Below are 27,255 nucleotides of genomic sequence, written 5' to 3'. Positions count from 1 at the left end.
GAGAGGAAAAAATTGAACATATTAAGTAAAGACACAAATGATATAACAAACACCCAAAATAGGGGCATCTTGGTGTTCAGTGGTTGACTGCCTGCCTTTGGCTCAGGTCTCAATCCCGGGGTCCTGAGATTGAGTCCTGCATTGGGCTCCCCACAGGGAGACTGCTTCTCTCTCTGCCTGTATCTCTGCTTCTCTCTCTGTGTCTCTCATGAATAAATAAGTAAAAATCTTAAAACAAACACCCAAATAAATATCTAAATATAGAAATTACAATTTTTAGGATAAAAATACACTAGATGAGGTTAGTGGCAGATGTACACATTGCAGAAGAAAAGATTAGTGAACTTAAAGACAACAATAGAAACTAAAATGAAACAAACATACTAAAAAAGTAAACAAGGCTTCTCTGAACTTGGGATAACATCTCATGGCCTCATTTGGTGACATATAATTGTATTCCTACAGAGAGGGAGGGCAAATAAAATATTTGAGGAAATACTGTCCCCCAAATTTCCAAATTTGATGAAAAGTATAAACCTGCAGATCCAAGAAGATCAACAAACTTTAAACATAAGAAACATGAATAAAATTATATCAAGACACATTTATAATCGAATTGGTTAAGGCCAATAATGAAGAACCTTAAAAGCGGCTAGAGGTAAAAGGACATATTAACATACTGAGGAACAAAGAGAGGAATTACCTCAGATTTCTCACTGGAAACTAGGAGAAAGTGAAGCAATGTTTTTATTTTATTTTTTGTTTTTTTAAGGGCACAGGAGCAGGGGTGGAGGGGTAGAGGGAAATGGAGAATCTTTTTTATTTTTTAAGATTTATTTCTTTATTTTAGAGAGGGAGAAACCAGGAGGGGCAGGGAAAGGGAGAGAGAGAATCTCCAGCAAACTCCCCGCTGAGTGTAGAACCCAGCACAGGGCTCCATCTTAGGACCCTGAGATCATGACCTGAGCTGAAATTAAGAATCAGACACTTAGCTGACTGAACCACACAGATGCCTGAAGCAACATTTGTAAAATAATACAAGAAAAGAAAACTTAACCTGGATTTTATATCAAGAGAAAATATTTTTAAAAAATGAAGGCAAAATAAAGAATTTTTCAGATGTACAAAAGATTTCATCACCAGCAGATCTATATTATAAGAAATGTTAAATGCTCAGGCAAAAGGAAAATGATTGTTATAATGTCTATTATAATATCATTTAAGGTAGACAGGATAAACTAAAAGTTTATACTATAAAGCCTAAAGCAATCCCTAAGTTACTACAACAAAGAATGGTAACTAAGAAGTCCAAAAAGGGGATAAGATGGAATTTAAAAAAACACCCAGTCCAAAATAGAAACCCAAAAATAGAAAAGAGGGAAATATAAGGAACAAATAAATGCAAAACACTTAACAAGATGGTAGGCTAAACCTAACCATACCAGTATTTATATGTAATAGTTTCAACAACCCAATTAAAAGACATTCACACATTTTGACTCTTCAAACACCCCACTCTTCCTGAGTTTGCAGTGCATCAAAGCTCCCTTGGCTCTAAACAGTAAATGTATTGGCCTTAGCTCCTGTGTAAATGTCTTAGATTTCTGATAGAGACTTCATTTATGGGTACTGTCTCCCTTTGTCCTGCTGTGACTTACCCAGTACCTACTGGGTAAGGATTTTTTTTTTAATTTTTTATTTATTTATGATAGTCACAGAGAGAGAGAGAGAGAGAGGCAGAGACACAGGCAGAGGGAGAAGCAGGCTCCATACACCGGGAGCCCGACGTGGGATTCGATCCCGGGTCTCCAGGATCGCGCCCTGGGCCAAAGGCAGGCGCCAAACCGCTGCGCCACCCAGGGATCCCTGGGTAAGGATTTTAATCTTCACACTTAAAGTTCATGTTTACCCAATTTTTTAAAAGATTTTATTTATTTATTTATTTATTTATGAGAGAGAGAGAGGCAGAGACATAGGCAGAGAAAGAAGTAGGCTCATGTGGGGAGCCTGATGTGGGACTCAATCCCGGGACTCCAGGATCACACCCTGGGCTGAAGGCAGACGCTTAACCACTGAGCCACCCAGGCATTCCTCATGTTTACCCTATAAAAAGAGGATGAAACAAAAAAAAGATAAAGGAAAATATATTTCTTGTTTCTTTAGCCTTGGTTCAGGGGATAAAAAGGGTTAAGTATTCTTAACTGGATAATTTTGTCCCCAGAGGACATTTGGGAATATTGGGGGGACATTTTTGACTGTCATGACTCGGGGTGCTACTGGCACCTAGTGGGAAGAGGCCAGGGATACTGCTCACCATCCTACAGTGCACAGGACAGCCCCTACAATAAAAAATTATCTGGCCCAAAGTGCCAGTAGTGCTAAGGTGGAGAAACCCTGGGTTAAAGGGCGAGCGAGGGTTGTAGTGAAATCAAGAGAAGGAAAGCATTTTAGAGGCCTGACCCCCTTGGTCTTGGTTTAGAGAAAATGCTTAGGGAAGATAAGGAATTTATCTTTTTTTTAATTTATTTTTTTAAAGATTTTTATTTATTTATTCATGAGAGACAGAGAGAGAGGCAAAGACACAGGCAGATGGAGAAGCAGGCTCTCCATAGGAGCCCAATGTGAGACCCGAGCCCTGAGTCAAAGGCAGATGCTCAACCGCTGAGCCACCCAGTTGTCCCAGGACAAGGAATTTCCTTCTTTATCTGAATACACTCAAATACTTCCTGAAAGATATTTCTTTGTATATACTTCTAGCATGTATCATGCCATATTTTACTAATTTTTATATATATCTCCAATACTATAAATATGATAACTTGAAGGTAGATATTAAATCTAATATTCATCTTTGTGTCCTCTGAACTTAGTATAGTGTTTAGTCTGTAGTACCACAAAAAACCTATGATGAAATGAGTAGGATGAAAAAATAAACTAATTGTACCAATACTATACCTGTAACACACTCTTAAACCCAGATTAAATTTCTAGGGAGGGCAGCCCCGGTGGTGCAGTGGTTTAGCGCCTCCTGCAGCCCGGGGTGTGATCCTGGAGACCCGGGATCGAGTCCCACATTGGGCTCCCTGCATGGAGCCTGCTTCTCCCTCTGCCTGTGACTCTGCCCCTCTCTCTCTCTCTGAATAAATAAAAAAATATAATCTTAAAAATAAAAAATTAAAAAACAATAAAATAAATTTCTAGGGATTCTAGGGTATCTATCTCTGGTGCCTCGCACCTATATTCAATGTGGAAAGGCTTAATATATAATCCTCTAGCACCCTAGTTTATTTCTAGGAGTGTGAACCAGGTCAGTGTTATGTTTGTTTTATGCAAATGAATACATAGTCATAAAAAACTAAAATCTAATACTTTTCTTTAGCAACTATACATATTTCTGTATGGACCTTCAGGTCTGCCTCTGATATTGCCAAGTCAGGAGCAGCCAAATACTACTGTCTTCAAAGATATCTGTTATTTCATTGACTGGAAGAAATACCACTTGTGTATGGTGCCCAATTTGGATCTCAGTTTGGATAGAGGTATATTTCCCTCTCTTTTCACAGGAATAAAGAAACCTGGAGAATATCAGAGAAATGCAAGGAAATATAAATAGCAGGTGTACAAAAAAAATGGGACATGGTAATCCGATGGCTTAGGTTGGGGGCTGCTGGTAGGTTGGGGGCTGCTGGTAGGTTGGGGACTTAGGTTGGGGGCTGCTGGTACGAAGTCCACGACAGGTCAGTAGGCAAAGCTGCATTAGAGCCTAAGTATTTTGGCATTACATATTTATGCTGGTTTTCCTCTCACTTCCTCTACGGCCTCCTCTCTTCCTGGACCTCTTGATATAGTCAAGTAGAAAACTTTATCTTGTAAGAACTTGTTCAGAAGGTTTCTGTTGTATCTTAATCTGTCACTCTGGGGTTTTAGAAGGGTTACTAACATCATTGAAATACTGTGGAAGAGAAATATCTCCTAATGACATAAAAATGCACATAAAATTACTTTAAAAGATTAAAACACCATATAAATACAAAGCAGGGGTATAAACCATGTAGTAATGAACCTAGGAAACTAGCTGTAGTTTTCATGTAAAGCCTAACCACATTAACTTTGAATCATGCTGAGAGTTGGACACTTAATAACTGAACCAAAAAGTAAAACAGGAAAGTAGGAATATGAAACCATGAGGTGATATTTAGGAGGTTTACAGTCTTGAGCTTGATGACCATTAGCTAGAATCCTTTGAAATTTAGAAGGTAGTCTGGTAAACTGGATCCTGAGGAAGGTGACCAGTGAGGAAGAGGCATTCTAGAGCTGTGACTGATATGAGAAGACTGAAGCCTCCTGGGATGGAGAAGTATATCAGGGAGAATGATAGAATCTTCTCTGAGAAGGAAGCCTCAGAGTAAGGATTTTTTTTTATTGAGTTGGTAGTTGTTATGGAGTGTGCAATGAATGTGTACAGAGTGTGTGTGTCTTTGAATAGGGTCTGTAGGGGGCGGAGCAAGATGGTGGAAGAGCTGAGTCCCCAAGTCACCTGTCCCCACCAACTTACCTAGATAACTTTCAAATCATCCTGAAAACCTATGAATTCGGCCTGAGATTTAAAGAGAGAACAGCTAGAACGCTACAGAGAGAAGAGTTTGTGCTTCTAACAAGTACAACTCATTTTTAACCACTCTGCACTGAGCAAAATGATTAGAAAGAACCCACACAAAAGAAATAATCAGAAACAGTATTCTCTCACAGAGTTACAGAATTTGGATTACAATTCGATGTCAGAAAGCCAGTTCAGAAGCACAATTATAAAGCTACTGGTGGCTCTGGACAAAAGCATAAAGGATTCAAGAGACTTCATGACTGCAGAATTTAAATCTAATCAGGCTGAAATGAAAAATCAATTAAATGAGATGCAATCCAAACTGGAGTCCTAACAATGAGGGTTAATGAAGTAGAAGAAAGAGTGAGTGACATAGAAGACAAGTTGATGGCAAGGAAGGAAGCTGAGGAAAAAAGAGAAAAACAATGAAAAGACCATGAGGAAAGGCTAAGGTAAATAAATGACAGCCTCAGAAGGAAAAATCTACCTTTAATTGGGGTTCCAGAGGGCTCCGAAAAGGACAGAGGACCGGAAAGTGTATTTCAACAAATTATAGCTGAGAACTTCCCTAACGTGGGGAGGGAAACAGGCATTCAGATCCAGGAGATAGATACCCCCCCCTAAAATCAATGAATAGGGTCTATAGAAGTGAGTTTTTTGGGGAAGAAAGAATGCCTGATCTTAACAGGTAGGATGTCCTGCCATTAGAATTTTTGAATCTCTACTCTAAGGCTCTCTATGTTTCCTTTTCTTTTCTTTTTCTTTTTTTTATGTTTCCTTTTCTCATTCATTTTTATTTTCATGCTTTGTCAGTTCCTTTCATTTTTTGCCAATTTGTGATGCCTGAACTTGCTCAGTTAACTTTGGAAATAAGTAATATAGAAAATGTCCCTTCACCTCTTTCCCTCCCTCATTACTCTCAAGGACAGAACCAGAATCCACATGGAGATATTCTCCATATGGATCTGGGTGGAATTTAGGACTATCATTATTGTATTCTAAAGGATCAAGGTGCTAAAAAGTGACTGTAGGGCATCAGATTACTTGGGAATACAAATATTACATAGTAATGTGGTTAAGAATGCAGACTTTGAGTCTAAAATCAGTTCCACCATGTCGGACAATGTATTTAACCTATTTGTACCTCTTATCTGTAAAGTGACCTAAGAATAGGTCCTATGACACAGTGCTGTTGTGAAGTCTAAATGTTTAGATAGTTCATGTGAAGAGTTTAACACAGTAAGTGTCATGTAGTAAGCATTTAATACAAATTAGCTGTTGTCCTTATCATTACTCAAACTTGACTCTGACCTCTTGCCTTTTGTTTAATTTAAAGATTTTGTTTATTTATTTGAAAGAGATAACAGGGAGAGCACAACCAGGGGGAGGGACAGAGGGAGAAGAAGAAACAGGCTCCCCGCTGAGTAGGGAGCCCAATGGGGGCTCAATCCCAGGACGCTGGGATCAGGACCTGAGCCAAAGGCCTAACTGACTGAGTCACCCAGGCACCGCTGACCTCTTGCCTCTTACTAGCGATAGCTATCTGAGAAAGTTGTACGGGGAATGAATAAATGTATTAATGTTTCCCAGTAAATTCTAAGGAGTGCTGTTTGGTTTGCATTTTGCACACCCAGTTGTTATTTTTATGTTCCTTCTGTGAGTCGCTATTATTTGCTTCCATCATATGGATAGAGAAACAGGTTCAGGAGGAGAAGGGAGTGTTCAAATTTCAGTCTGTCTCACATCCTTCTTTGTTTGAGACATAGGTTCTTTATTCACTTATCATTCTGAGGGCTTTACTTATCTTAGACTACAGTGTAATATCTTGTCCTCTAGATTTGGTGCTTCCAGATGTGAGTTATCAGGTGGAATCCAGTGAGAGAGATCAGTCTCAGAATATGGACTCCCAGGGACAAACTCTGCTGCTTTTTCTCTTTGTGGATTTTCAGAGTGGATTTCCAGTCCAGCAAACAGAACTATGGAGTAGGTATAGGGGCTGCTAGTTTGGGTGTGCCTAAATGTTAAGAGAGTAAAGAAAGGGAGACTATATATGATGCACATAATCTGAATTACATATATTTCTGTAGAATAATGAATTTTAATGAAAAACCTTGCTTAAATAAGTTAAACAAATGATATGATCTATGGAAAAGGTTTGTATCTTGAAACATCACTTAAATGATGACATTCCCAGATTTAATTGGCCAGATATCAGTGTATACTTCCTATAATGCTCTCTACAGTCTGTTACTTCAGATGAGTGGTTCTCAACCTTAGCTGCATGATATATACCTGGGGAACTTCTAAGAAATGCTCAGACCTCACCCCCAGGGATTATGGTTTCCTTGGCCTGAGGCAAGACTCAGATATCAGTACGTTTTTAAAGCTCAGGCCTGAGAACTGTCCACCACATTATTGCTTTTCCAGGTGGAATCAAGAAATGTTATTGGCCTTACTTGGCCTTGATGCAGCATCTCAGCTACAATATAAGGAGGTACGGGAGTATATTGGTGTGAATGACTTTATGTGATTGCCTCATAAACCTCTAGAAATTGTCCTTGCTTAAGATAACTTGTTTAACTTGTTTTTGTTATCAAAAAGGTTCTGTTTGGTGGTCCATGAGTCAGAATCACCTGCAGTATTTGAAAATGTGCTGAGTCAAGGATTAACTCAGTATTTTGTTATAATGTAAAAATATGGTATGGCTCAAGAATCTGCATTTTTAGCAAGATTCTCAGGTAATTTATAAATATAGTAAAGTTTGAAAAACACTGAGTATGAGCAGGATTTGGCTTGTGCATTTTAATCCAATAAGCCCTGAGATATAAATTTAAGTGTTTCTTTTTTTTAAAGATTTTATTTATCTATTTGAGAGAGAGCAGGGAGGAGAGGGGGAGATGGAGAAGCAGACTCCCTGATGAGCAGGGAACCCAATACAGGGCTCCATTCCAGGGCTGCATCCCAGGGTGCCATCCCTGGGATCATGATCTGGACTGAAGGTAAACACTTAACTGACTGAGCCACTCAGGTATCCCAAATTTGAGTGTTTCTCAATGCCCTCCTAAACTTAGAGGGAAGTAAGTAGCAAGAAGTGGAGCTTACAAATATCTAAAGAAAGGCTCATAAGCCTCCCTTTTGATGCTTCTGATATATTCCTGTGTTCTTTCTCTGTGAGCCAGTGTTTTTTCTTGGGACTCTACTCCAGCCATTCCAGTGCTGTTTGATGTGGCCTGCTCCTACTGAATCATGAGATAAATGAGACAGCTTATATCCCCAGATCAGAAGAGCTCATGTTGACTGGTGCCAGCTATTTATTGAACAAACTGTTGTCAGCTGTGGAGTTCTTCCTACTGCCTTCCTTCTATGCTTCTCCAGTCTTTTCCCAGTATTATATATTGTTTAGGCAAGAAGCGCACTGCTTTCCTGGGCTCTGGCTTACAACTCTTTATTTGAAGAGCTATTGTTGGCTGTTGCTCCGCTGTTCCATTCATCAAGGCCATAGAATGGGAGCATAGGAGAGACCCAAACTGGGGCATCTCGGTGGTTCAGTGGTTGAGCATCTGTCTACCTTTGGCTCAGGTTGTAATCCCAGGGTCCTGGGATCAAGTTCCACATCAGGCTCCCCACAGGGAGCCTGCTTCTCCCTCTGCCTATGTCTCTGCCTGTCTCTCTCTGTGTCTCTCATGAATAAATAAAATCTTAAAAAAGAGAGAGAGAGAGAGAAGAAGAAGAAGAGACCCAAACTAATGAGGCTTCCATCGGGGAGGACAAAATGAGGATGCCTAGGGTTGTTTCTTGGCCTGCACTCAAGTGGACAGAGGCTGATAAGAGAAGCCTCTTAGTATAGTGGAAATGACTTTAGGGTGAAGTCAACAAAGCTGGGTTTAATTTTAGTTCTGCTACCAAATTCCTTGGTGATTTTTGGGAAACAAGTCACAAACATCATCTGATCTTCCTTTTTCATATATTTAACATGAAATTGTTAGACTAGATGCTACAAAGTCCCTTCCAAGTCTAAAGACCCTCTTAAGACTTAAGATATACTATCTTTCAGCAGGGTTTTTTTGTTGGTTCTTTTTGGTTTTGGTTTTGGGTTTTTTTTGAGGTCTGCTAGAGGGAATTATCACATTCAGTCTTCCCTAGGATGACATAAAGTCTGACACCATTTTCTGATTCCTATTGAACACGCCTAAAGAACTCCAATTCCTAAAAAAAAAAAGTGTTTTCTGTCATTTTTGTAGTACTGTGATAGTTTATACATCTGTTTGGTTTGACCCTATAGCATTTCAGGTAATGACACTCAATATTGGACTAAATAGAAGTTCATCACTGCATTAAAAAGCATACTAACTTTTAAAAAAAGGTTTATTTATTTGAGAAAGAGTGGGGGAGGGAACATAGGGGGAGAGGCAGAGAGAGAGAAAAAAAACCCTAAAACAGCCTCCCCACTGAGAATACAGCCCAGTGACAATGATGCTGGGCTTGATCCAGAACCCCCGAGATCATGACCTGAGCCAAAATCAAGAGCCAACCACTCTACCAATTGAGCCACCCATGCACCCTCATTCTCTGTATCTTTTCAAATTTCCTTACACATCTGGTAGTTTAGGACTAGCCTTTGAAAAAGGATGTATGGTAAAGGTAGGTAGATATAAATATATGGTTAGAGATACAGTAATTTTATCTTTTTTTCCCTTATCCTTTCTCATATCCTTGAAAGCTTTCTCTAGAGCTACTTTTAGGAAACAGATTGTGCAGAACTACAGTCTGTTTCCATGTGTCTTAAAAAAATCACTTAACTGGCCTCCTGCCCACCTTGTCATGGTAACTTTTCTATGATTAACTCATTATTTTGCTACAACGTTAAAGGCATCTGGTAGTATCAGCAGTTTTAGGGGAACAAACTTGTAGCTTTTTAATTAAATGTCTGCTTTCTAAAGGGGTCTAACTGATTTCTTGAAGCTATTCTTAGCACCAAACTATAGAAAACAGTAATCCATATGATAGCATCATAGCAATAGTGATATTTTCCCTTTGAATATTGCAATATACATTTCAAAACACTTCATAGATACTATCTGAGTTTGTCTCCATGACATGCCTGTTAAAGCAGGTGGTATAAAGCCAATTTTAGTTTTGAAGTGAGAAAAGTGAGGGAACTTGGTCACCAATAAGTGGTAGAATTCACTCTAGAATCTATGTTCTTCAGACCCCTTTGAGTAGACCACATTTTACATTCCTTTCTGGGAAAGCATCATGGTGCCTTGGGGTAGAAAAGGTACCTTCTGGTTTGCATTTTTAATGCAGCCCTGAGAAAACCAGCCAGCTGTAGGCTGCTTCACCGTAGTGCCTTTGAACAGACTATGTAGGAGAGAATAGAAAAAACACTGAAAAAGGAAGCGTTAATTAAATATTTTCTTGGGATCCCTGGGTGGCTCAGCAGTTGAGCGCCTGCCTTCGGTGCAGGGCATGATACTGGAGTCCCGGGATCGAGTCCCACATCAGGCTCCCAGCACGGAGCCTGCTTCTCCCTCTGCCTGTGTCTCTGCCTCTCTCTCTCTCTATCTCTCATGAATAAATAAATAAAACCTTTAAAAAAAAAGAAAGAAAAATATTTTCTCAAGTATAAAGTGAAATTGTCTTCCTATGTCTGTTGCCTCTGGGTCATCAGTGCTAGCCTATTGTTAGATGACATATTTTGCCTATCACTCTTACCTGTTAGCTTTTCTGCTGAGCAGTGGTGCCTATGGTTACTTTACAGAAATAGCCCCCATTTTAAAAGACCTTATACAAGCAGTCTCAGAGTCATCTTTGTGAGTGTTAACTTTTTCTGTATCACAGCATACATGAAAGGATTGAGACCTTGATGATAACAGTGGCTCATCACAACAGTGATGCTCACACAGGAATGGATAAACACACTCTCCAGGAGGCTTTTTCTCTTCCTCCTTCTCCTATCCTTTGAGAGTCACCAGTATAATTTTTTATAGTATGTGGTATATATTTCTGTTTCTGATATGAATTAAACAAGATCCCTTGCTTGTTTCTTCAAAAATAATGTCAACCTTCACACTGATTTTCGAAGCTTTCTTTCATTTGTAAGTGGAACTCGGTGGGTTTGAAAGTTGCTGGGTTAGTGGTTTTGGTTTTGTTTTCATCTAAAAAAGTAATTATTTGTGGATAGGCAAAAGTGGCCTCTTGTTCCTAGAGACTTTGACTCATAGCACATAACAGCAGTCTTGAAGTGGCAATTCTCACTCAAGGTTACCAATATTTTTCCTTTCCTTAGGAGTCTACACGTTGCTCACTGCTCATCTCAGTACCATCCTCACAGAGAGCCACAGTGTAGTGCAAGATTCCATCCAGGTTGCTGTGGACCAGGCCTTGGAGCAACATTACCAGGCTAAGGTAATAAGAGATTCATTGCTTGTTTTCTCCTACTGTCTCTAAGAAAAAAGAACTAGAGAATATGACAAAGCCTAAGAGCCCTCCCTTAATGCCTCTTCCTCTTTTGTCACCTTGGCTGATCCTTATACTGCCTCTTGCCTAGGAACTCAAGCTTTAACTTAGAATATGTCACTGTAACCAGTCTTATCTCCTAATAGATGAATTTGAGTAAATGGGGACAAAATAATATAGAAAAATGACTAATAATGAGCCTCTTCCTTATCTGTCTATCTTCCCTTCCCACATATACTTCTGGAACTACTGCTTCACTAAATCTTACATTCTTCCCTCATTTCCTAATGCTTTCTAACATCACTTTCTCTTCCTATATGACTTTCTGATTTCTTCTGTCCTGTGTACTTTTGGCAGCATATTGCTTAACTTCATATGGCCCCCTTTTCAGGGAAATAACAACCACACTAAGAGAGTAAAGTTGTCCTTTATATGGTGTGATCTCACTAAGTATTGTTGATAGAGGGGGAAGAGTTGTTGAAATTCTGGTCCTACTGAAATCTTTAATTCCTTTGGGATTCTCTGAACCAGCAGCTTGGGATTATTATAAACAGTCATCTCTCCTTACTTGTTATATTTCTTAGGATCATCAGAAATTGCAGGCCTCACTCTCAGTGGCTGTAAATTCCATCATGAGTATCGTGACTGGAAGCACCAGCAGTAGCTTCCGAAAGATCTGTCTCCAGACTCTTCAAGTTAGTAGGAAATTGGGGCTGCTTAATACTGCCAGAATTTTAATGATATTATACTACCTATCATAGGAATATGTTCAGAGTTTTTAGAAACATTATTTCATTTTCTCATACTGTGATCCTACATAGTATAGGCCTGTGGTCTTTTAAGAAATATTTATTGAATGGATAGTATATGTATACTATTTTATAAATGAGAAAATAAGTTACCTAAAATTTCTACTTGCTTTAGGTCACAAACTAGTTACAGTTAGAGCTAAGACTAGATCAGTGATTCCCAGTTCTCTGTTGAATAATGTTTTGTTACCTCATGGTGACAGAAAACATTGGAAGTAACTGAGTAGCCTTATGTATTACACATATTTGGCAGTATGGAATAGTGTAACAATTGAGATCAAAGACCTAAGTTCAATTCTTGGCTTATTTACTAACTGGCTATGTGGACTCAAGCCTGTACTTAATTTCTCTGAGCTTCATCTATACATTGGAAAAAATAATAGTACCTCAGAGGGTTATTACAAGAGTGAGGGCTAAGTGTGAACATGCATAGCACATGGTAGGTACTGAATAAATATTAGTTTCTTTTTTACCTTTAAGGAATGTGTGCTGACCAGTTGGTATTATCAGTGGGGTGACCCATTCATTCCATATCTTTTGCTTTATTTTTTTGTACTTTTTTCTTGAAAAATAGTATGATACATTCAAAATTTAAAATAGCTAATATTTGGGATCCCTGGGTGGCGCAGTGGTTTGGTGCCTGCCTTTGGCCAGGGCGCGATCCTGGAGACCCGGGATCGAATCCCACATTGGGCTCCCGGTGCATGGAGCCTGCTTCTCTCTCTGCCTGTGTCTCTGCCCCTCTCTCTCTCTCTCTGTGTGACTATCATAAATAAATTTAAAAAATTTAAAAAAAGATAAAATAGCTAATATTTATCACTGTAATTTAAAATTTTTGCATATTATCTCATATAAGTTATATTGGATAGTTGTAACCAAAATATTCTATATTCATATATAATTTGACATTTCCCTGCCATTTCAACTGTCTTAGAATTTGTTTTAGTTACCTAATTCCACTGCACTGGTTTAATCTAACTTAATGAACCGTTTCCCTAATGATAGGCATTTAAGTTGCTTATATTCTTTTTGCCATTATAAATAATATTGCAGTTAATACCTCTGTGTGATAACTTGCCTCTTCTGAATTATTTCCCAGAATAAATCTCTATAAGTGGAATTACTAGGTCTAAGAGTATAACATCTTTATAATCTAGTGCATCCTGCAGCTTCAGCTTTCTGGATAATGTGGATAGCACAGGGTCAATAAGAATGCTGTGTTGGCATTCCTAAGGTCAGCCCTAACTTTTGTATTAACAAGCCATGAGATCTTAGATGGGTCATTTCTTCTCTTTGGATTCAGTTTTCTCATCTATATAATTAGTATGTTGTATTAGATGATTACTCTTGTCCCCTTAAATTCTAATATCCTGTTATTCTATACTAAAAAGTATACCCATATACTAAATATATATACTAAAAAGTATATTACCCATTCCTATGGATGATATTATCTTCTTCCTTTCTTCCCTAAAAGACTTCTGAGGAAAAGTTCTTATATCAGCCTTAGTTGAATATAGCGGAACCTCTGCTCTCTTGGAACTTGTTTTAGAAGAAAGAAATTTATATAACCCCTTTATGAACAGATGGATCTCTGGAATATATATTTCCTATAGAGATAAGAGAACAAAGGCCTTATGTGAAGGATCTTGCTTAAGTAACAGTAATTGGAAGACATAGGAGCCACAACTACCTGTCTCATGCCAAGTATCCCAGTATCACAGGCCTTCTCTCTACTTCTCCTGTATCCATAGGAATTAAGGAAACTCCTAATACAATATATGAAGGATGTCAGTGGGTTGCCTTCCTATTTGTCTCATCCTCTTCTCGTATCCTATGGATACCCTCCTTTTGGTTGCCAGTACTGGAATTCAGCGTGTTCCATCTCTGGCCTATTCTAGGCAGCTGACACTCAAGAGTTTGGGACCAAACTGAATAAATCATTTCATGAGATCACCTGGCATCGATATCTTCCCTGCTGCTCATGTGAGATGAAGCAGGTAAGTATAAAGTATTAATCAGTACTTTGGTGGAAATCTTCCATATTGATGTGTGAGAACTCTGTATACAGGGTGGTTAGGTGCAGGTACTTTAGATTGCACAATCTGAGATTAGTTTTTCAGCAAGAAAGACTGTGGTTTAAGAAAATTTTATAGAATATAGTATTACACAGAGGTCAAGAGCATGGCTATATGTTGCTCGAATTCCATTTCTGCCACTAATTAGTTGTGTGGTATTGTGGAAGCTATTTAATCTTTCTAAGCCTTAGTTTCTTTATCAGTAAAATAGGAATAATGCATACCTAAAGTGATTGTTGGAGGTTTGAATAAAATATTTCTATCAACTAGAGAGGAAAGGTTTGTACTTTATGGAGCATCAGGTAGGATACTAAGAAGAGACTTGCCTTGGGAATGGAGAAAAATTAAACCTCTGCCAAATAAACACTCCTCTGCTTAAAAACAGAAGCAGGACATAGATCAAGTTGTTTCCAAGTAATTCAATAGCATCACAAAACAAAGGTCAAGAATATTTATAGAAGTATTAGAAATATCCAGCAACCACCAAGGTAATACTCACAGTGCTTTGCATCCAATCAGTATTAACAGGTATGCTGAGAAGCAGGACTATACAACCCACAGTGAAGAGAAAACTTAATCAGTTGATTAATTATTGAATCAAAACTGATCCAGAACTGACAGAGAAGATAGAATTAGTAGACAAAGACAATAAAAGAGTTGTTATTATAACTGTATTCCATATGTTCTAGAGGAAAGACTGAACATATTAAGTAGATATGTGGAAGGTATAAAAAAAAGACCCAAAACTAACTGTCAAGATGAAAATTATGATGTCTCTGAGGTGGAAATTAGACTGGATCATATGAATGGCCCATTGTACACCTAAGGAGAAACACATAACAATAGAAAAACTTTGAAATGAAATAGATCTAAAATAGTTATTGGGATGCCTGGGTGCCTCAGCGGTTGAGCATCTGCCTTTGGCTCAGGATGTGATCCCGGGGTCCAGGGATTAAGTCTCCTATTGGGCTCACTGCAGTGAGCCTGCTTCTCACTCTGCCTATGTCTCTACTTCTCTCTGTGTCTCTCATGAATAAATGAATAAAACCTTTTAAAAAAATAATAGGGGCCCCTGGGTAGCTTGGTCAGTTAAGCATCTGACTCTTGATTTCAGCTCAGGTTGTGATATCAGGGTCATGAGATTGAACCCTGCATTGGGCTCCATGCTTAGTGCAGAGTCTGGTTAAGATTCTCTCCCTCTCCCTTCTACCTCCCCACCCCCTGCTTGCACATGTGCTTGTTATCTCTACCTCTCAAAAAAAATAATTAATTAAAAGGGTAAGATTTCTTTCCAAATAATGATAATAAAGCATAGAACATCTGTGACTTATCGGACAGCTTCAGGTAGCCTAAATATATGTATAATTGGGGAATCTGAAGAAAAAATGGAGGCAGAAAATATATTTGGAGAAATAATGGCTGAAATTTTTCCAAATTTGATGGAATCTATAAATGCACAGATCTAAGAATTTTAAACACCAAGCCCATAAAACAAAACTGCACCAAGACACATCATAATTAAATTGGTTAAAACCGGTGATAAAGAAAAAATCTTGAAAACAAATGGTTGGGGAAAGCTATTTACAAGGAAACAAAGATAAGGATTACAGAAAATTTCTCATTAGAAACAGTATAATCTAGAAGAAAATGGAGCAACATCTTTACAGTACTGAAGAAAAAACCTTCAACCTAGGATTCTTTACCTAACAAGAATATCTTTAAAAGAAAAATGATGAAGGACTCCTGGGTGGCTCAGTGGTTGAGCATTTGCCTTTAGCTCAGGGCATGATCCCTGATCCCAGGATCCCAGGGGTCCTGGGATAATGTCCATCATCGGGCTCCCTGCCAGGAGTCTGCTTCTCCCTCTGCCTCTCACTCTCTCTCTCTCTTATGAATAAATAAATATTAAAAATAAATAAAGTAGGCCAGCCCTGGTGGCTCAGCGGTTTAGCGCCGCCTTCAGCCCAGGGCCTGGTCCTGGAGACCTGGGATCGAGTTCCACGTCTGGCTCCCTGCATGGAGCCTGCTTCTCCCTCTGCCTGTGTCTCTGCCTCTCTCTCTGTGTGTGTGCCTTTCATGAATAAATAAATAAAATCTTTTAAAAATAAATAAATAAATAAATAAATAAAGTAAAAAAACGATGCAATAAGGACTTATTCTGACATACAAGAATTAAAAGAATTCAGATGAGAAATGTAAAGGAAGTCCTTCAAACAGAAGAAAAGTGATACCATCTGGAAACCTGATTCTATACAAAGGAATGAAGAGTACTGAAAATGGTGACTACATGGATAAATATAAAATTTAATTAAATCTCTTTAATACGTAATTAACCCTTTAAAGCAAAAATAGCAATAATGTATTATGAGATTTATAAGCTATGGTAAAGTAAAATGTATGACGACAACAACAGCACAAAAACCAGGAGGAGAGAAGTGGAAATATATTGTTGTAAGGACTTATACTGTGGAGTGGTGTAATATTACCTGAAGGTAGACTGGTAAGTTAAAGATGAAAGGAACCATCAGAAATAATACAATAATACAGGTATTGAGCCACGAAAGTAGATAAAATGGAGTCGTAAAAAGTATTCAACTCAAAAGACACATATGGTTAAAGGACCATTATCCAAAAACTCACAATAAAAAAAAAAATTTAAAACAGGCCAAGACCTTAACAGACACCTCACCAAAAAAGACATAAGATGACAAATAAGCACATGAGAAGATGCTCCACATCATATGCCATCAGAGAAATTCAAATTAAAACAATAAGATCCCTTGATCAATGACCAAAATCCAGAACACTAACACCACCAAATGCTGGCAAAGATGTGGAACAATAGGAACTCTCATTCATTGCTGATAGGAATGCAAGATGATACAACTACTTTGGAAGAGTTTGGTAGTTTCTTAAAAAACTAAACATACTCTTACCATGTGATCAATAATCATGCTCCTTGGTATTTATCCAAAGGAGTTAACACTTGTGTTCACATGGAAACATGAACACAGACGTTTATAGCAGCTTTCTTAATAATTGCCAAACTTGGCAGCAACCAAGATGTCCTTCAGCAGGTGAATGAATAAATAAACTTTGGCACATCCAGACAATGGAATATTATTTTGCACTAAGAAATAATGAGCCATCAAGCCATGAAAACACACAGAGGAAGCTTGAAGGCATATTATTAAATAAAAGAAGTCAATATGAAAAGGTTACACACTTAATGATTCCAAGCATATGATATTCTAGAAAAAGCAAAACTATGGAGACAGTAAAAAAAAAACGCAGTGGTTTCTAGGAGTTAGAGGAAAAGGAGGAATTAATATACAAAGCACAGAGGACTTTTAGGGCTGTGAAACTACTCTGATTCTGTAATAGCGGATACATGTCATTATACATTTGCTCAAAGCCATAGAACATATAACACTAAGTAAACTCTAATGTAAACTATGGACTTTGAATGATAATGATGTGTCAATGAAGGTTTATTGTTTGTAACAAATGTACCATTTGGATGGGGGATGTTGATAATAGGAGAGGCTATACCTATCGGGCAGAGGGCATATTATTTTTAAAAATAATCAAAAAGAGGGCAGAAAAAAAAAGAGAACAAAGTACAGATGAGAAATAGAAAACAATTAGCAAGATAATATATGTAAATTCAGCTATATCAGTTATATTAAATGTAAAGGGCCTTTACAACTATTTACATGAAAAGGCAGAGATTGTTAGATTAAGTAAAAGCAAGAGCCAACTATATGCTGCCTATAAGAATCCCACTTTAAAATAAAGACTGGGTGTTATACTATATGTTGGGAAATCGAACTTCAATTAAAAAAATAATTTAAAAAATAAAGACAGAAATAGATTCAACATGTAAAAGATGGAAAAAGATAATACCATGCTTAAGATATATATCATGGTATATCACTAATCAAAAGAGCACTAAGAAGGGTACCTGGCTGGCTCAGCTGGTAGAGCATGCAACTCTTGATCTCAGGATTTTAAGTTTGAGCCCCATGTTGAGTGTAGAGATTACTTAAAAATAAGCTTAAAAAAGCACTTCAAGAGGCTATAAAGTAGATTTCAGAGCAAAGAATATTACTAGGGATAGAGAGGGTCATTTCATAATGATGAATACAATACAATGTAATGAAAATAATAGCCCCAAACATTCATGAAACTTTTGAGAGAACTTTATTTTTTTTTAAAGATTTTATTTATATTGGGCAGCCCAGGTGGCTCAGCGGTGTAGTGCCGCCTTCAGCCCAGAGCCTGATCCTGGAGACCCAGGATGGAGTCCCACATCAGGCTCCCTGCATGCAGCCTGCTTCTCCAACTCTGCCTATGTCTCTGCCTCTCTCTCTCTGTCTCTCATGAATAAATAAATAAAATCTTTAAAAATCCATGCAGGGAGCCTGTTGTGGGACTCGATCCCGGAACTCCAGGGTCACATCCTGAGCTGAAGACAGACGCTTAACTGCTTAGCCACCTAGGTGTCCCTTGAGAGAACTCTAAAAGAAACGAAAAAAACTGATGGAATTATAAGGAGAAGTAGACAAATCCCCTATTATATTTGGAGATTTCAGTATACTTCTATTAACAATTGGTAAAACAAGTAGATAGAAAATCAATAATAAGACTTCTATGGAAGTCTTAAATAACACAATGAATTAACTTGACCTAACTGATAATCATAAAACACTCCACCCAACCACAGCAGAATATCCTTTTCAGGTACAAAAGGGACATTTAACAAGATAGACCCTATTCTGAGCCATTAAATACATCTCAATAAACTTAAAAGGATTCAAGTCATACAAAGTATGTTTTTGACTACAGAAGGAATTAAGTAAGATCAGTGACAGAAAGATATCTAGAAAATTCCAAATATTTTGAAATTAAGTAACACACAAATAACCCATGGATCAAACGCAAAATCAAAAGAAGAATTAGAAAAATAATTTTTTTTTTAGAAAAATAATTTAAATGGAAATGCAAGTTATCAATCTGTGAGCTGTCTCTAAAGCAGTACTTAGAGGGAAAAATGCCTATGTTTGGAAAGAAAAAGGTCCCAAATCAATGGTCTCAGCTTCCAACTTAAACTAGAACAAGAAGAGTAATTAAACAGAAGAAATTAAATAATAAAGTCAGAGTGGAAGAGAATAAAAAAGAAAACAGAAGAACAGTAAGGAAGAATCAATGAAACTTAAAGGTGGTTCATTGAGAAGATTATAAAATTGATAAACATTTAGCCAGACTAATCAGAATAAAAGAGAAAAGATACAATTTCTATTACAGAAATTAGAGAAATAACATCAGATATTAAAAAGATCATCAGAGACAATTATGAACAATGTTACTTCAGTAATTTTGACAACTTAGATTAAATGGACAAATTCCTTGAAGGACAGAAATTACTAAAGTTCATTCAAAAAGAAATAGCTTTAGGAGCGCCTGGGTGGCTCCATTAGTTAGGCATCTGCCTTTGACTCAGGTCATGATCCCAGAGCCCACATCAGGCTCCCTGCTCAGTGATGAGTCTGCTTCTCCCTCTTCCTTCTCTTCCTTCCCCTCTGTCTTTCTTCCTGCTCGTTCTCTCTCTCTCTCTCTCTCTTTCAAATAAATAAACAAACAAATAAATCATTAAAGAGAAGAAGAAATAGAGCGCTATATATGTGGCAGTTCTGTCTATTAAAGAGATTGAATTTTTAGTTTAAAACCTTACCAGAATATTGAAAATACTTTTTTTTTTAAAAGATTTATTTATTTATTTATGATAGACAGAGAGAGAGAGAGAGAGAGAGAGAGAGGCAGAGACACAGGCAGAGGGAGAAGCAGGCTCCATGCAGGGAGCCCGATGTGGGATTCAATCCCCAGTCCCCAGGATCATGACCTAGGCTGAAGGCAGTGCTAAACCGCTAAGCCCCGCCCCACCCAGGCTGCCCTAGCCATTGGACTCTTGATCTCACTTGAGGTCTTGATCTCAAGCCCAGCATGGAGCCTACTTAAAAAAATAAAATAAAAAAGATGAAATCCGAAATCAAAGTTTTAGGAGAACCATGCTTCCTCCAAAGGCTCTAAGGATCCTTCCATTCCCCTTCCAACTTCTGGTGGCTCCAGATGTTCCTTGACTTACAGCCACAACACTTCAGTCTGTGCCTCCATCTTCACATGGCCCTTTTTTCCTATGTCTGTCAGATTTACGTCTGCCTCTTTTATAAGGATACCTGTCATTGGATTTAGGGCCTACTCTAAATTCATGATGGTCTTATCTTGAGATTCTTAATTACTTTTGAAAAGACCCTTTTTTCCAAATGAGGTCACATTTATAGGTTCTGGGGGTCAAGGCTTGGGCATTCCTTTTTGGGCGTCTCACTACATTCACTACAGCTATCCACACCTTTAGATTTCTAGGGATGGGTTCAGGGTAAGCATGTGCCATTATCATAGGACCTAGGATGTATGTGGGTAGGATCCAGAAGTGTTCAGCCTGTGAAGACCTTTTGCTTGAGCCTTTCTGATAGCACAGTGAGAACTCATAAGGAAATGATATGACCTCTTTTGCCCCATTCTGTTGCCATAGTGATGGCTCATAGCCTCAGGGCCATTTATAGCCCAATTAATTTGGCAGATGGCTAGTGAACTCAAGGTCTTATCCAGTAGTCATAGGTCTTGGAAGAAAGGAACATTTGTTGAATCCTTAATCTGTGCCAAGATTTCCACTTTAATACTACAAAGATCCTAAAAAAAAGGTTGTAGTTTCCCATTTTATAGATGACTAAACTGGTTAGAGAATTTTCCTGATTGGCTCAGAATCACATAGTCAGCAAATGGCAAGGCTAGGCTCTCCTGGTACCAAAGCCTAGTAACCTTATTACCACATAAGACTGGTATAGGAATGTTCCACACCATATAGCCCAGGGAAGATGGGTGATCAGAGGCACTCATGAGCAGAACCTGTCTGCACTCAAGATCATTAGTTTCCCTCTGGTGAGGTCTTTTTTTTTTTTTTTTTTTTTTTTTTTTTTAGTGATAAATAACTTGGTAGTGGCACAAGAGTGGCACCCAGTGGCTTAGCTAAAAACTACAAGATCAATGATGAAAGGTCAAGTTCTTTTACCTCTAGACCAGTCCCAGTTTCCATTTTTAAACAGAATAGAATAGTTGACCTCTTGAATAATAGAGAATAAAACCATCCATTATATTTTTGTTATATGGTTTTATTAAATGGATGTTACATGATTTATGGAGTAGAAAAAATGAGAAAATATGTATTTAGGTTTATAGAATATATTTAGGAAAATGCCATTCCAGGAGTGGAGATTTATAGCCTGGGTGTGAGAACATAGGACAGTGGGCCATGAAAGAGCAGACCAGGCAGTTCTCCAGGGCTAGTGTCATAGATGTGCATAGCGGCTAAGAACATAAACCCATAATAAACAGGAGCAGTAACAGGGAGGTAGTTTTGTCAGGAAAGGTATTGTTTCTCTGGAGGAGTAGACCAGAATTAAATATCTCACAGTGTTAAATCCCAGGAGGTGTGAAGATAGGGTTGTCTCATCTGGGGGAACTGATGAAGGGTGTGCAAGAAGTCCTCTAGGGCTGAGAGCTTTATATCTGAGTGTGGGTTATTTCCTTGGTGATACCAGCTTCAGGGTAGTAGAAGGATTTGTCTAGTACATGAGACTTTCCAGGCAAGAATGAAGTAAAAGAGTCAAGCTTTCTCTCAAAGAAGAAAAAAATTGTCTGGAAGTTTTCTTAGTACTGTTTTTTTTTTCCACACCATTAGGGCTATCTTTACTCTTCTTTGTTCCTTGGAATGTACTTAGAAGTTGAGACTTGATTTAGTAAAGAATTCATGATAATTTTTTATTGAGTTGCAATTCACATACCATAAAATCTACCCTTTTAAAAAAGATTTTATTTATTCATTTGAAAGAGGAGGATAGAAAGCATGAGCAGGGGGAGGGGCAGAGGTAGAGAGGGAGGCAGTCTCCCCACCGGGCAACAAGTCTGACCTGGAACTCTGATCCCAGCACCCTGAGATCATGACCTGAGCTGAAGGCAGATGCTTCACCGACTGAGTCACCTAGATGCCTCCAAACCTACCTTTTTAAAAAAGATTTTTTTTATTCATGAGAGACAGGAAGAGATAGGCAGAGACATGGCAGAGAGAGAAGCAGGCTCCATGCAGGGAGCCCAACATGGGACTCCATCCCGGGTCCCCAGGATCATGCCCTGGGCCGAAGGCGGCACTAAACTGCTGAGCCACTCAGGCTGCCCTACCATTTAAAATTGTACAGTTCAGTGACTTTAAGTATATTCATTGTGTTATGCAGCATTCACCACTAAATTCCACAATATCCCCATCGTGCCAAAAAGAAACCATGTACCTATTTGTAGTCAGTCTCAATTCCCCTTTCTACCATCCCCTGGCAACCACCAGTCTGCTTTCTGTCTCCATGGATTTGCCTATATGGGTATTTCATGTAAATAGAATCACATAATAGGTAGTCTTTTGTGTCTGACTTCTTTAACTAAGCAAAATGTTTTCAAGATTCATCCATGGTTAAAAAAAAAAAAAAGATTCATTCATCCATGGTGTAGCATGTGACAATGCTTAATTCCTTTTTTTTTTTTTTTTTGCTTAATTCCTTTTTATGGTTGGATAATATCCTTTTGTATGGATATACCACATTTTTTCTATCCATTCATCAGTTGATGGGCATTGTGTTACTTGCACCTTTTGGCAATTATGAATAATGCTGTGAACACTTATGGGTGGACATATGTTTGTAATTTTGGTTATATATCTGATAGTAGAATTGCTGGGTTATATGATAACTCTGTTTAACTTTTTTCTTTTTTTAAAAGATTTTTTAAAAAATTTCATTCACTTTTTTTTATAATTTTTATTTATTTATGATAGTGACACACACACAGAGAAAGAGAGGCAGAGACATAGGCAGAGGGAGAAGCAGACTCCATGCACCGGGAGCCCGATGTGGGATTCGATCCCGGGTCTCCAGGATGGCGCCCTGGGCCAAAGGCAGGCGCCAAACTGCTGCGCCACCCAGGGATCCCTCATTCACTTTTTAAAAGATTTTATTTATTCATGAGTGAGAGAGAAAATAAGAAACATAGGCAAAGGGAGAAGCAGGCTCCATGCAGGGAGCCTGATGTGGGATTTAATCCTAGAACCCCAGGATCACAACCTAAGCCAAAAGTAGACCACTGAGCCATGGGATGCCCCTCTTTTTAAAAGATTTTAAGTAATTTCTGTACCCAACATGGGGCTCGAATTCACAACCCTGAGATCACAAGCCACACAGCTTACCAACTGAGCCAGCCAGGTGCCTCACTATGTTTTAACTTTTTGAGGAACTTTTTAAAAGATTTCATTCATTTATTTGACAGAGCGCGAGAGCACATAAGCAGGGGGAGCAGCAGGCAGAGGGAGAGGGAGAAGGAGGTTCCTCGCTGAGCAGGGCGCCTAATGCGGGGCTCAATCCCAGGACCCCAGAATCATGACCCCAGCTGAAGGCAGCCGCTTAACCAGCTGAGCCACCCGAGTGCCCCCTTTTGAGGAACTTTTAAACTCTTTGCTAAACTGGCCACTTTACTTTCCCACCAGCAATGTGTAACAAATGGTTTGTTTTTCCACATCTTCGTGGTATTGTCTATTATTACTGTTATTCTGTTTACTTGTTTTATTACTATTATTATTACCACCACCATCCTAGTGGGTGTAAAGCTGTTTTGATTTGCATTTCCCTAATGAATAATGATGTTGAGCATCCTTTTGTGGGCTTATTGACCATTTGTATCTCTTCTTTGGAGAAAGGTCTCCAAATCTGATAACCATTTTTAATTAGGCTATTATTTTATTGGTGCCTGAGACTGCAGGTGCCAGGCACTATTGTTGAAGTATAAGAGTTCTTTATTCTGGATTCAACACAATTGAATCAGATACAATTTGCAAATATTTTCTCCCATTCCTGTGGGTTGAATTTCTTTATAATGCCCTTTGAAGCACAAAAGTTTTTAATTTTGATGAAGAGGATGTCTATTTTTATGTACTTGTGTTCTTGAAAAACCAGAAGCTAGAATTGGGTTCTGATCTTAGTAAGAAATTTTGTTTCTCTGTCCAAATTGAACCAAGAGTGGCAAGGCTTTGAAAGGCAACAGAGGACCACAAAATGTACCCTGTGGTTTCCCAGGTTTGACCTCAGTCTATTATAGTTTGAGTACTTACCTATGCAAGACACTATGCTAGCTGTAAAGGGATGCAGGCACAGTGAACCTTACCCTTCAAGGAATTTAAAGTATGGAAAATAGGGTGCCTTGGGTGGCTCTGTCAGTTAAGTGTTTGACTTTCTTTTTTAATTTTTATTTATGATAGTCACACACACACACACACACACACACACAGAGAGAGGCAGAGACATAGGCAGAGGGAGAAGCAGGCTCCATGCACTGGGAGTCCGACGTGTGGGATTCGATCCCAGGTCTCCAGGATCGCGCCCTGGGCCAAAGGCAGGCGCTAAACTGCTGCGCCACCCAGGGATCCCCCCTTTTTTTTTTTTTAAAGATTTTATTTATTCATGAGAGACAGAGAGAGGCAGAGACACAGGCAGAGGGAGAAGCAGGCTCTATGCAGGGAGCCCGACATGGGACTCAATCCCGGGACTTCAGGATCACACCCTGAGCTAAAGGCAGCACTAAACCACTGAGCACCCAAGCGTCCCTAAGTATTTGACTCTTTATTTCAGCTCAGGTCATGATCTCAGGGTCCTGGGATCAAGACCTGCATCAGGCTCCACACTGGGTATGAAGTCGGCTTGAGGTTCTGCCCCCCACCAACCCCGCTTGGGAGTTCTCTCTACACACACACACACACACACTTTTTTTTTTTTTTTTTTTTTTTTTTTAGAAATAATGTGGAAAACAGGCAGATAAAAATGATAAACAAGGGCAGGCAGTGCATCTTCAGAGCCAAAGGAGCAGGGTAGTTGGTAAACAAGTGACCAGAGTGCAGAGGAAGAAGGAAATGCCTAAAGTGCCTGGGATGAGCTGCAAATGCTCTGACAAGAGGAAGCCTTGATTAGGGCGGGGTAGGGGGACTCCCATGAACCAAGAGGAAGTAGAGTTCCAGGTAAGGGAGGATAGCCCTGTGAGTTCTACAAGCTACCAGGCACTCTCTCTCACTGGGGCTTGTTCATGTTCCTACAAAACTCACTTAGTACTTCTGATTTTTAAAACAGCTACTCCCAGAGAAAAATGCAGAGCAGAGCACAGAGGATGCACATGAAAACAGCAGCCCTGAGCAACTTGCAGGTAAGGCTTCAGCTTTTCAGGTGAATCCAGACCAACACTCAGAAGTAAAAAATGTTGACTTCAAGCTTTCAAGCTACACCTTCCTCTACAGCAAAATCCTGAGATTTAGTTGGCTCCCACCACCACTTTGGGTGTTCCCCGACAGCGGCGGGGGAAGGGCATTCCCTCCCCAAAGCTGGTATGATAGAACTAGAAATTCCTCATAAATTTTGTGCAGTTAAAGATAGTGGCACATGAAGGGGCAGGTCCCTGAATTCAGCTGGTTCCTTTGTGTCTTTTCTCCATCATTACTGCTGGTACTGCAGCTCTCCCTAATTTTGGTTACTCCTCTGGGGCTCTGGAGGCTACTCCTGGGCACAGAGCACCACCTCAACTTTGATATATATTACAGGGAGTTGTTGCATGTGATGTTGGTGATTATATTGGTCTTTCCACCCTCCCTCCAACACTTACACAGTGGCAGAAGGTGTGTTTATGGCTGGAAATAATCACAGCCACTGGTGCCTGAGCCTGAGAGTCCAGGTGTCAGGCACTATTCGGAGGTTTTCATTATTTTTAAAAATATTTATTTTGGAGGGAAAATGTGAGCATGAGCACATGGGGGGGGGCAGAGAAACTTAAGCAGACTCCCCACTGAGCACAAAGCCCAATGTGGGGCTCAATCTCATGACTCTGAGATCATGACCAGAGCTGAAATCAAGAATCAGACGCTTAACTGAGCCACCAACGTGCCCCGATTCTGAGCTTTTAAAATGGAGTAATGCTCTTAATTCTCAAAACAATCCTATGAGGTAGTGTTACTATTCTTATTTTATAGATAAGGAAACTATTGTCAGCAAAATTACTGGAGGTCACGCAGGGAGTAAGTGGAGAGCCAGAGTTCAAACCCACGTGGCCTAGCTCCAATCTGTCTTCACACAGCCAAGACTACCAGGGATGCATTGTCAAAACTATGTGGACTTGAGGGAATTTGGGGACTGATTCTAGCATCCATACTTTGTTGGTAAAATTCCTCTTTCCAGGGTCACAACTACAACATGCTGCATGTTGTCCAGACTAGGCCTAAGAGGTGTTCCTGAATCATTCTGTCAGTTGAACCTTGTTTTAAATGTGGTAGGGGCTGTTGCTACTGAAAAGAACTCTGCAGTGAAGGCTTGTATAAAGCAAAGAATCTATTTTTATACAGATTTGGAGATTTAAAAGAATGGATGTATACCACATACAATTCAGTATTTATGCAGCAAAGAGTAAAAAAATACTTTTTTAAAAGGAAGAACTTAGTATTTTATCCAGCACCTGCTGTGGACCCAGGGGAGGGGATGCTAAACTTGTCCAGTGACCACTGTGACAGTGGCCCCCTTTCACAAGAGACCACCCAGGCTCAGAGGTTGCTTTGCAGGAAAATAATTTCATATGCTGTCTCTATGTACAATATAAGCCTTAAAACCTAGGCATTTATAATCTGGTAGAACCACTGGAAGACTGCTTGAGCTGCTCTGCTTTACAAAGCTGCAGCTCTAGTCACCATCAATTCTATGTCCCATGTCCCCACAGTTCTGCTAAAGAAAATAAGTTAGATGATGCCACCATGCATCCATGGTCTGTTCACTCAGGAGCCTTTAGCCATTAGTCCTTTACATCATCTTCCTCGCCTTCTTGTCAGCGGCTACTCCATTCTTTAAAATATCTACCCAGCCTCTGCCTACTGACTTCGTGCCCAAACTATGTCAGTGTGGCATTAGCCCTACTGCTTTCTCAGGACTTACTTGCATCACCACCATTTCTGCACCTTTAGTTTCTCTTCCGAGTTCTGTCCCCTCAGCAGGGCAATCCCTTGTTATTTAAAGAGGAAATATCCCGTGATCTTGAACTACTTTTTCTCTCCATCACATCTCAGCCATGGTTCTCAAAAAAGCAAGCTGTTTCCTCTCCTTTTTTCCTCCCATTCTCTAATTCTTCTTTT

The 27,255-nt window shown here is 39.1% G+C and overlaps 1 protein-coding gene across 1 annotated transcript in view; it reads left to right on the top strand.

Annotated features, from left to right (window-relative positions):
* The window catches only part of C11H11orf80 (chromosome 11 C11orf80 homolog), a 106,351-nt gene that overhangs the window by 76,424 nt on the left and 2,672 nt on the right, over positions 1-27,255 (top strand). The window contains exons 9-15 of the mRNA XM_041721784.1: positions 3,389-3,539; positions 6,437-6,583; positions 10,890-11,008; positions 11,644-11,754; positions 13,770-13,872; positions 17,896-17,906; positions 25,232-25,292. Of these exons, the coding sequence (XP_041577718.1) occupies positions 3,389-3,539; positions 6,437-6,583; positions 10,890-11,008; positions 11,644-11,754; positions 13,770-13,872; positions 17,896-17,906; positions 25,232-25,292 (703 nt within the window). The remainder of the gene's footprint in view (positions 1-3,388; positions 3,540-6,436; positions 6,584-10,889; positions 11,009-11,643; positions 11,755-13,769; positions 13,873-17,895; positions 17,907-25,231; positions 25,293-27,255) is intronic.

Source organism: Vulpes lagopus, chromosome 11 (genome assembly GCF_018345385.1).
Source record: "Vulpes lagopus strain Blue_001 chromosome 11, ASM1834538v1, whole genome shotgun sequence".
Taxonomy (NCBI): Eukaryota; Metazoa; Chordata; class Mammalia; order Carnivora; family Canidae; genus Vulpes; species Vulpes lagopus.
This window is presented reverse-complemented; position numbering and strand designations above follow the sequence as displayed.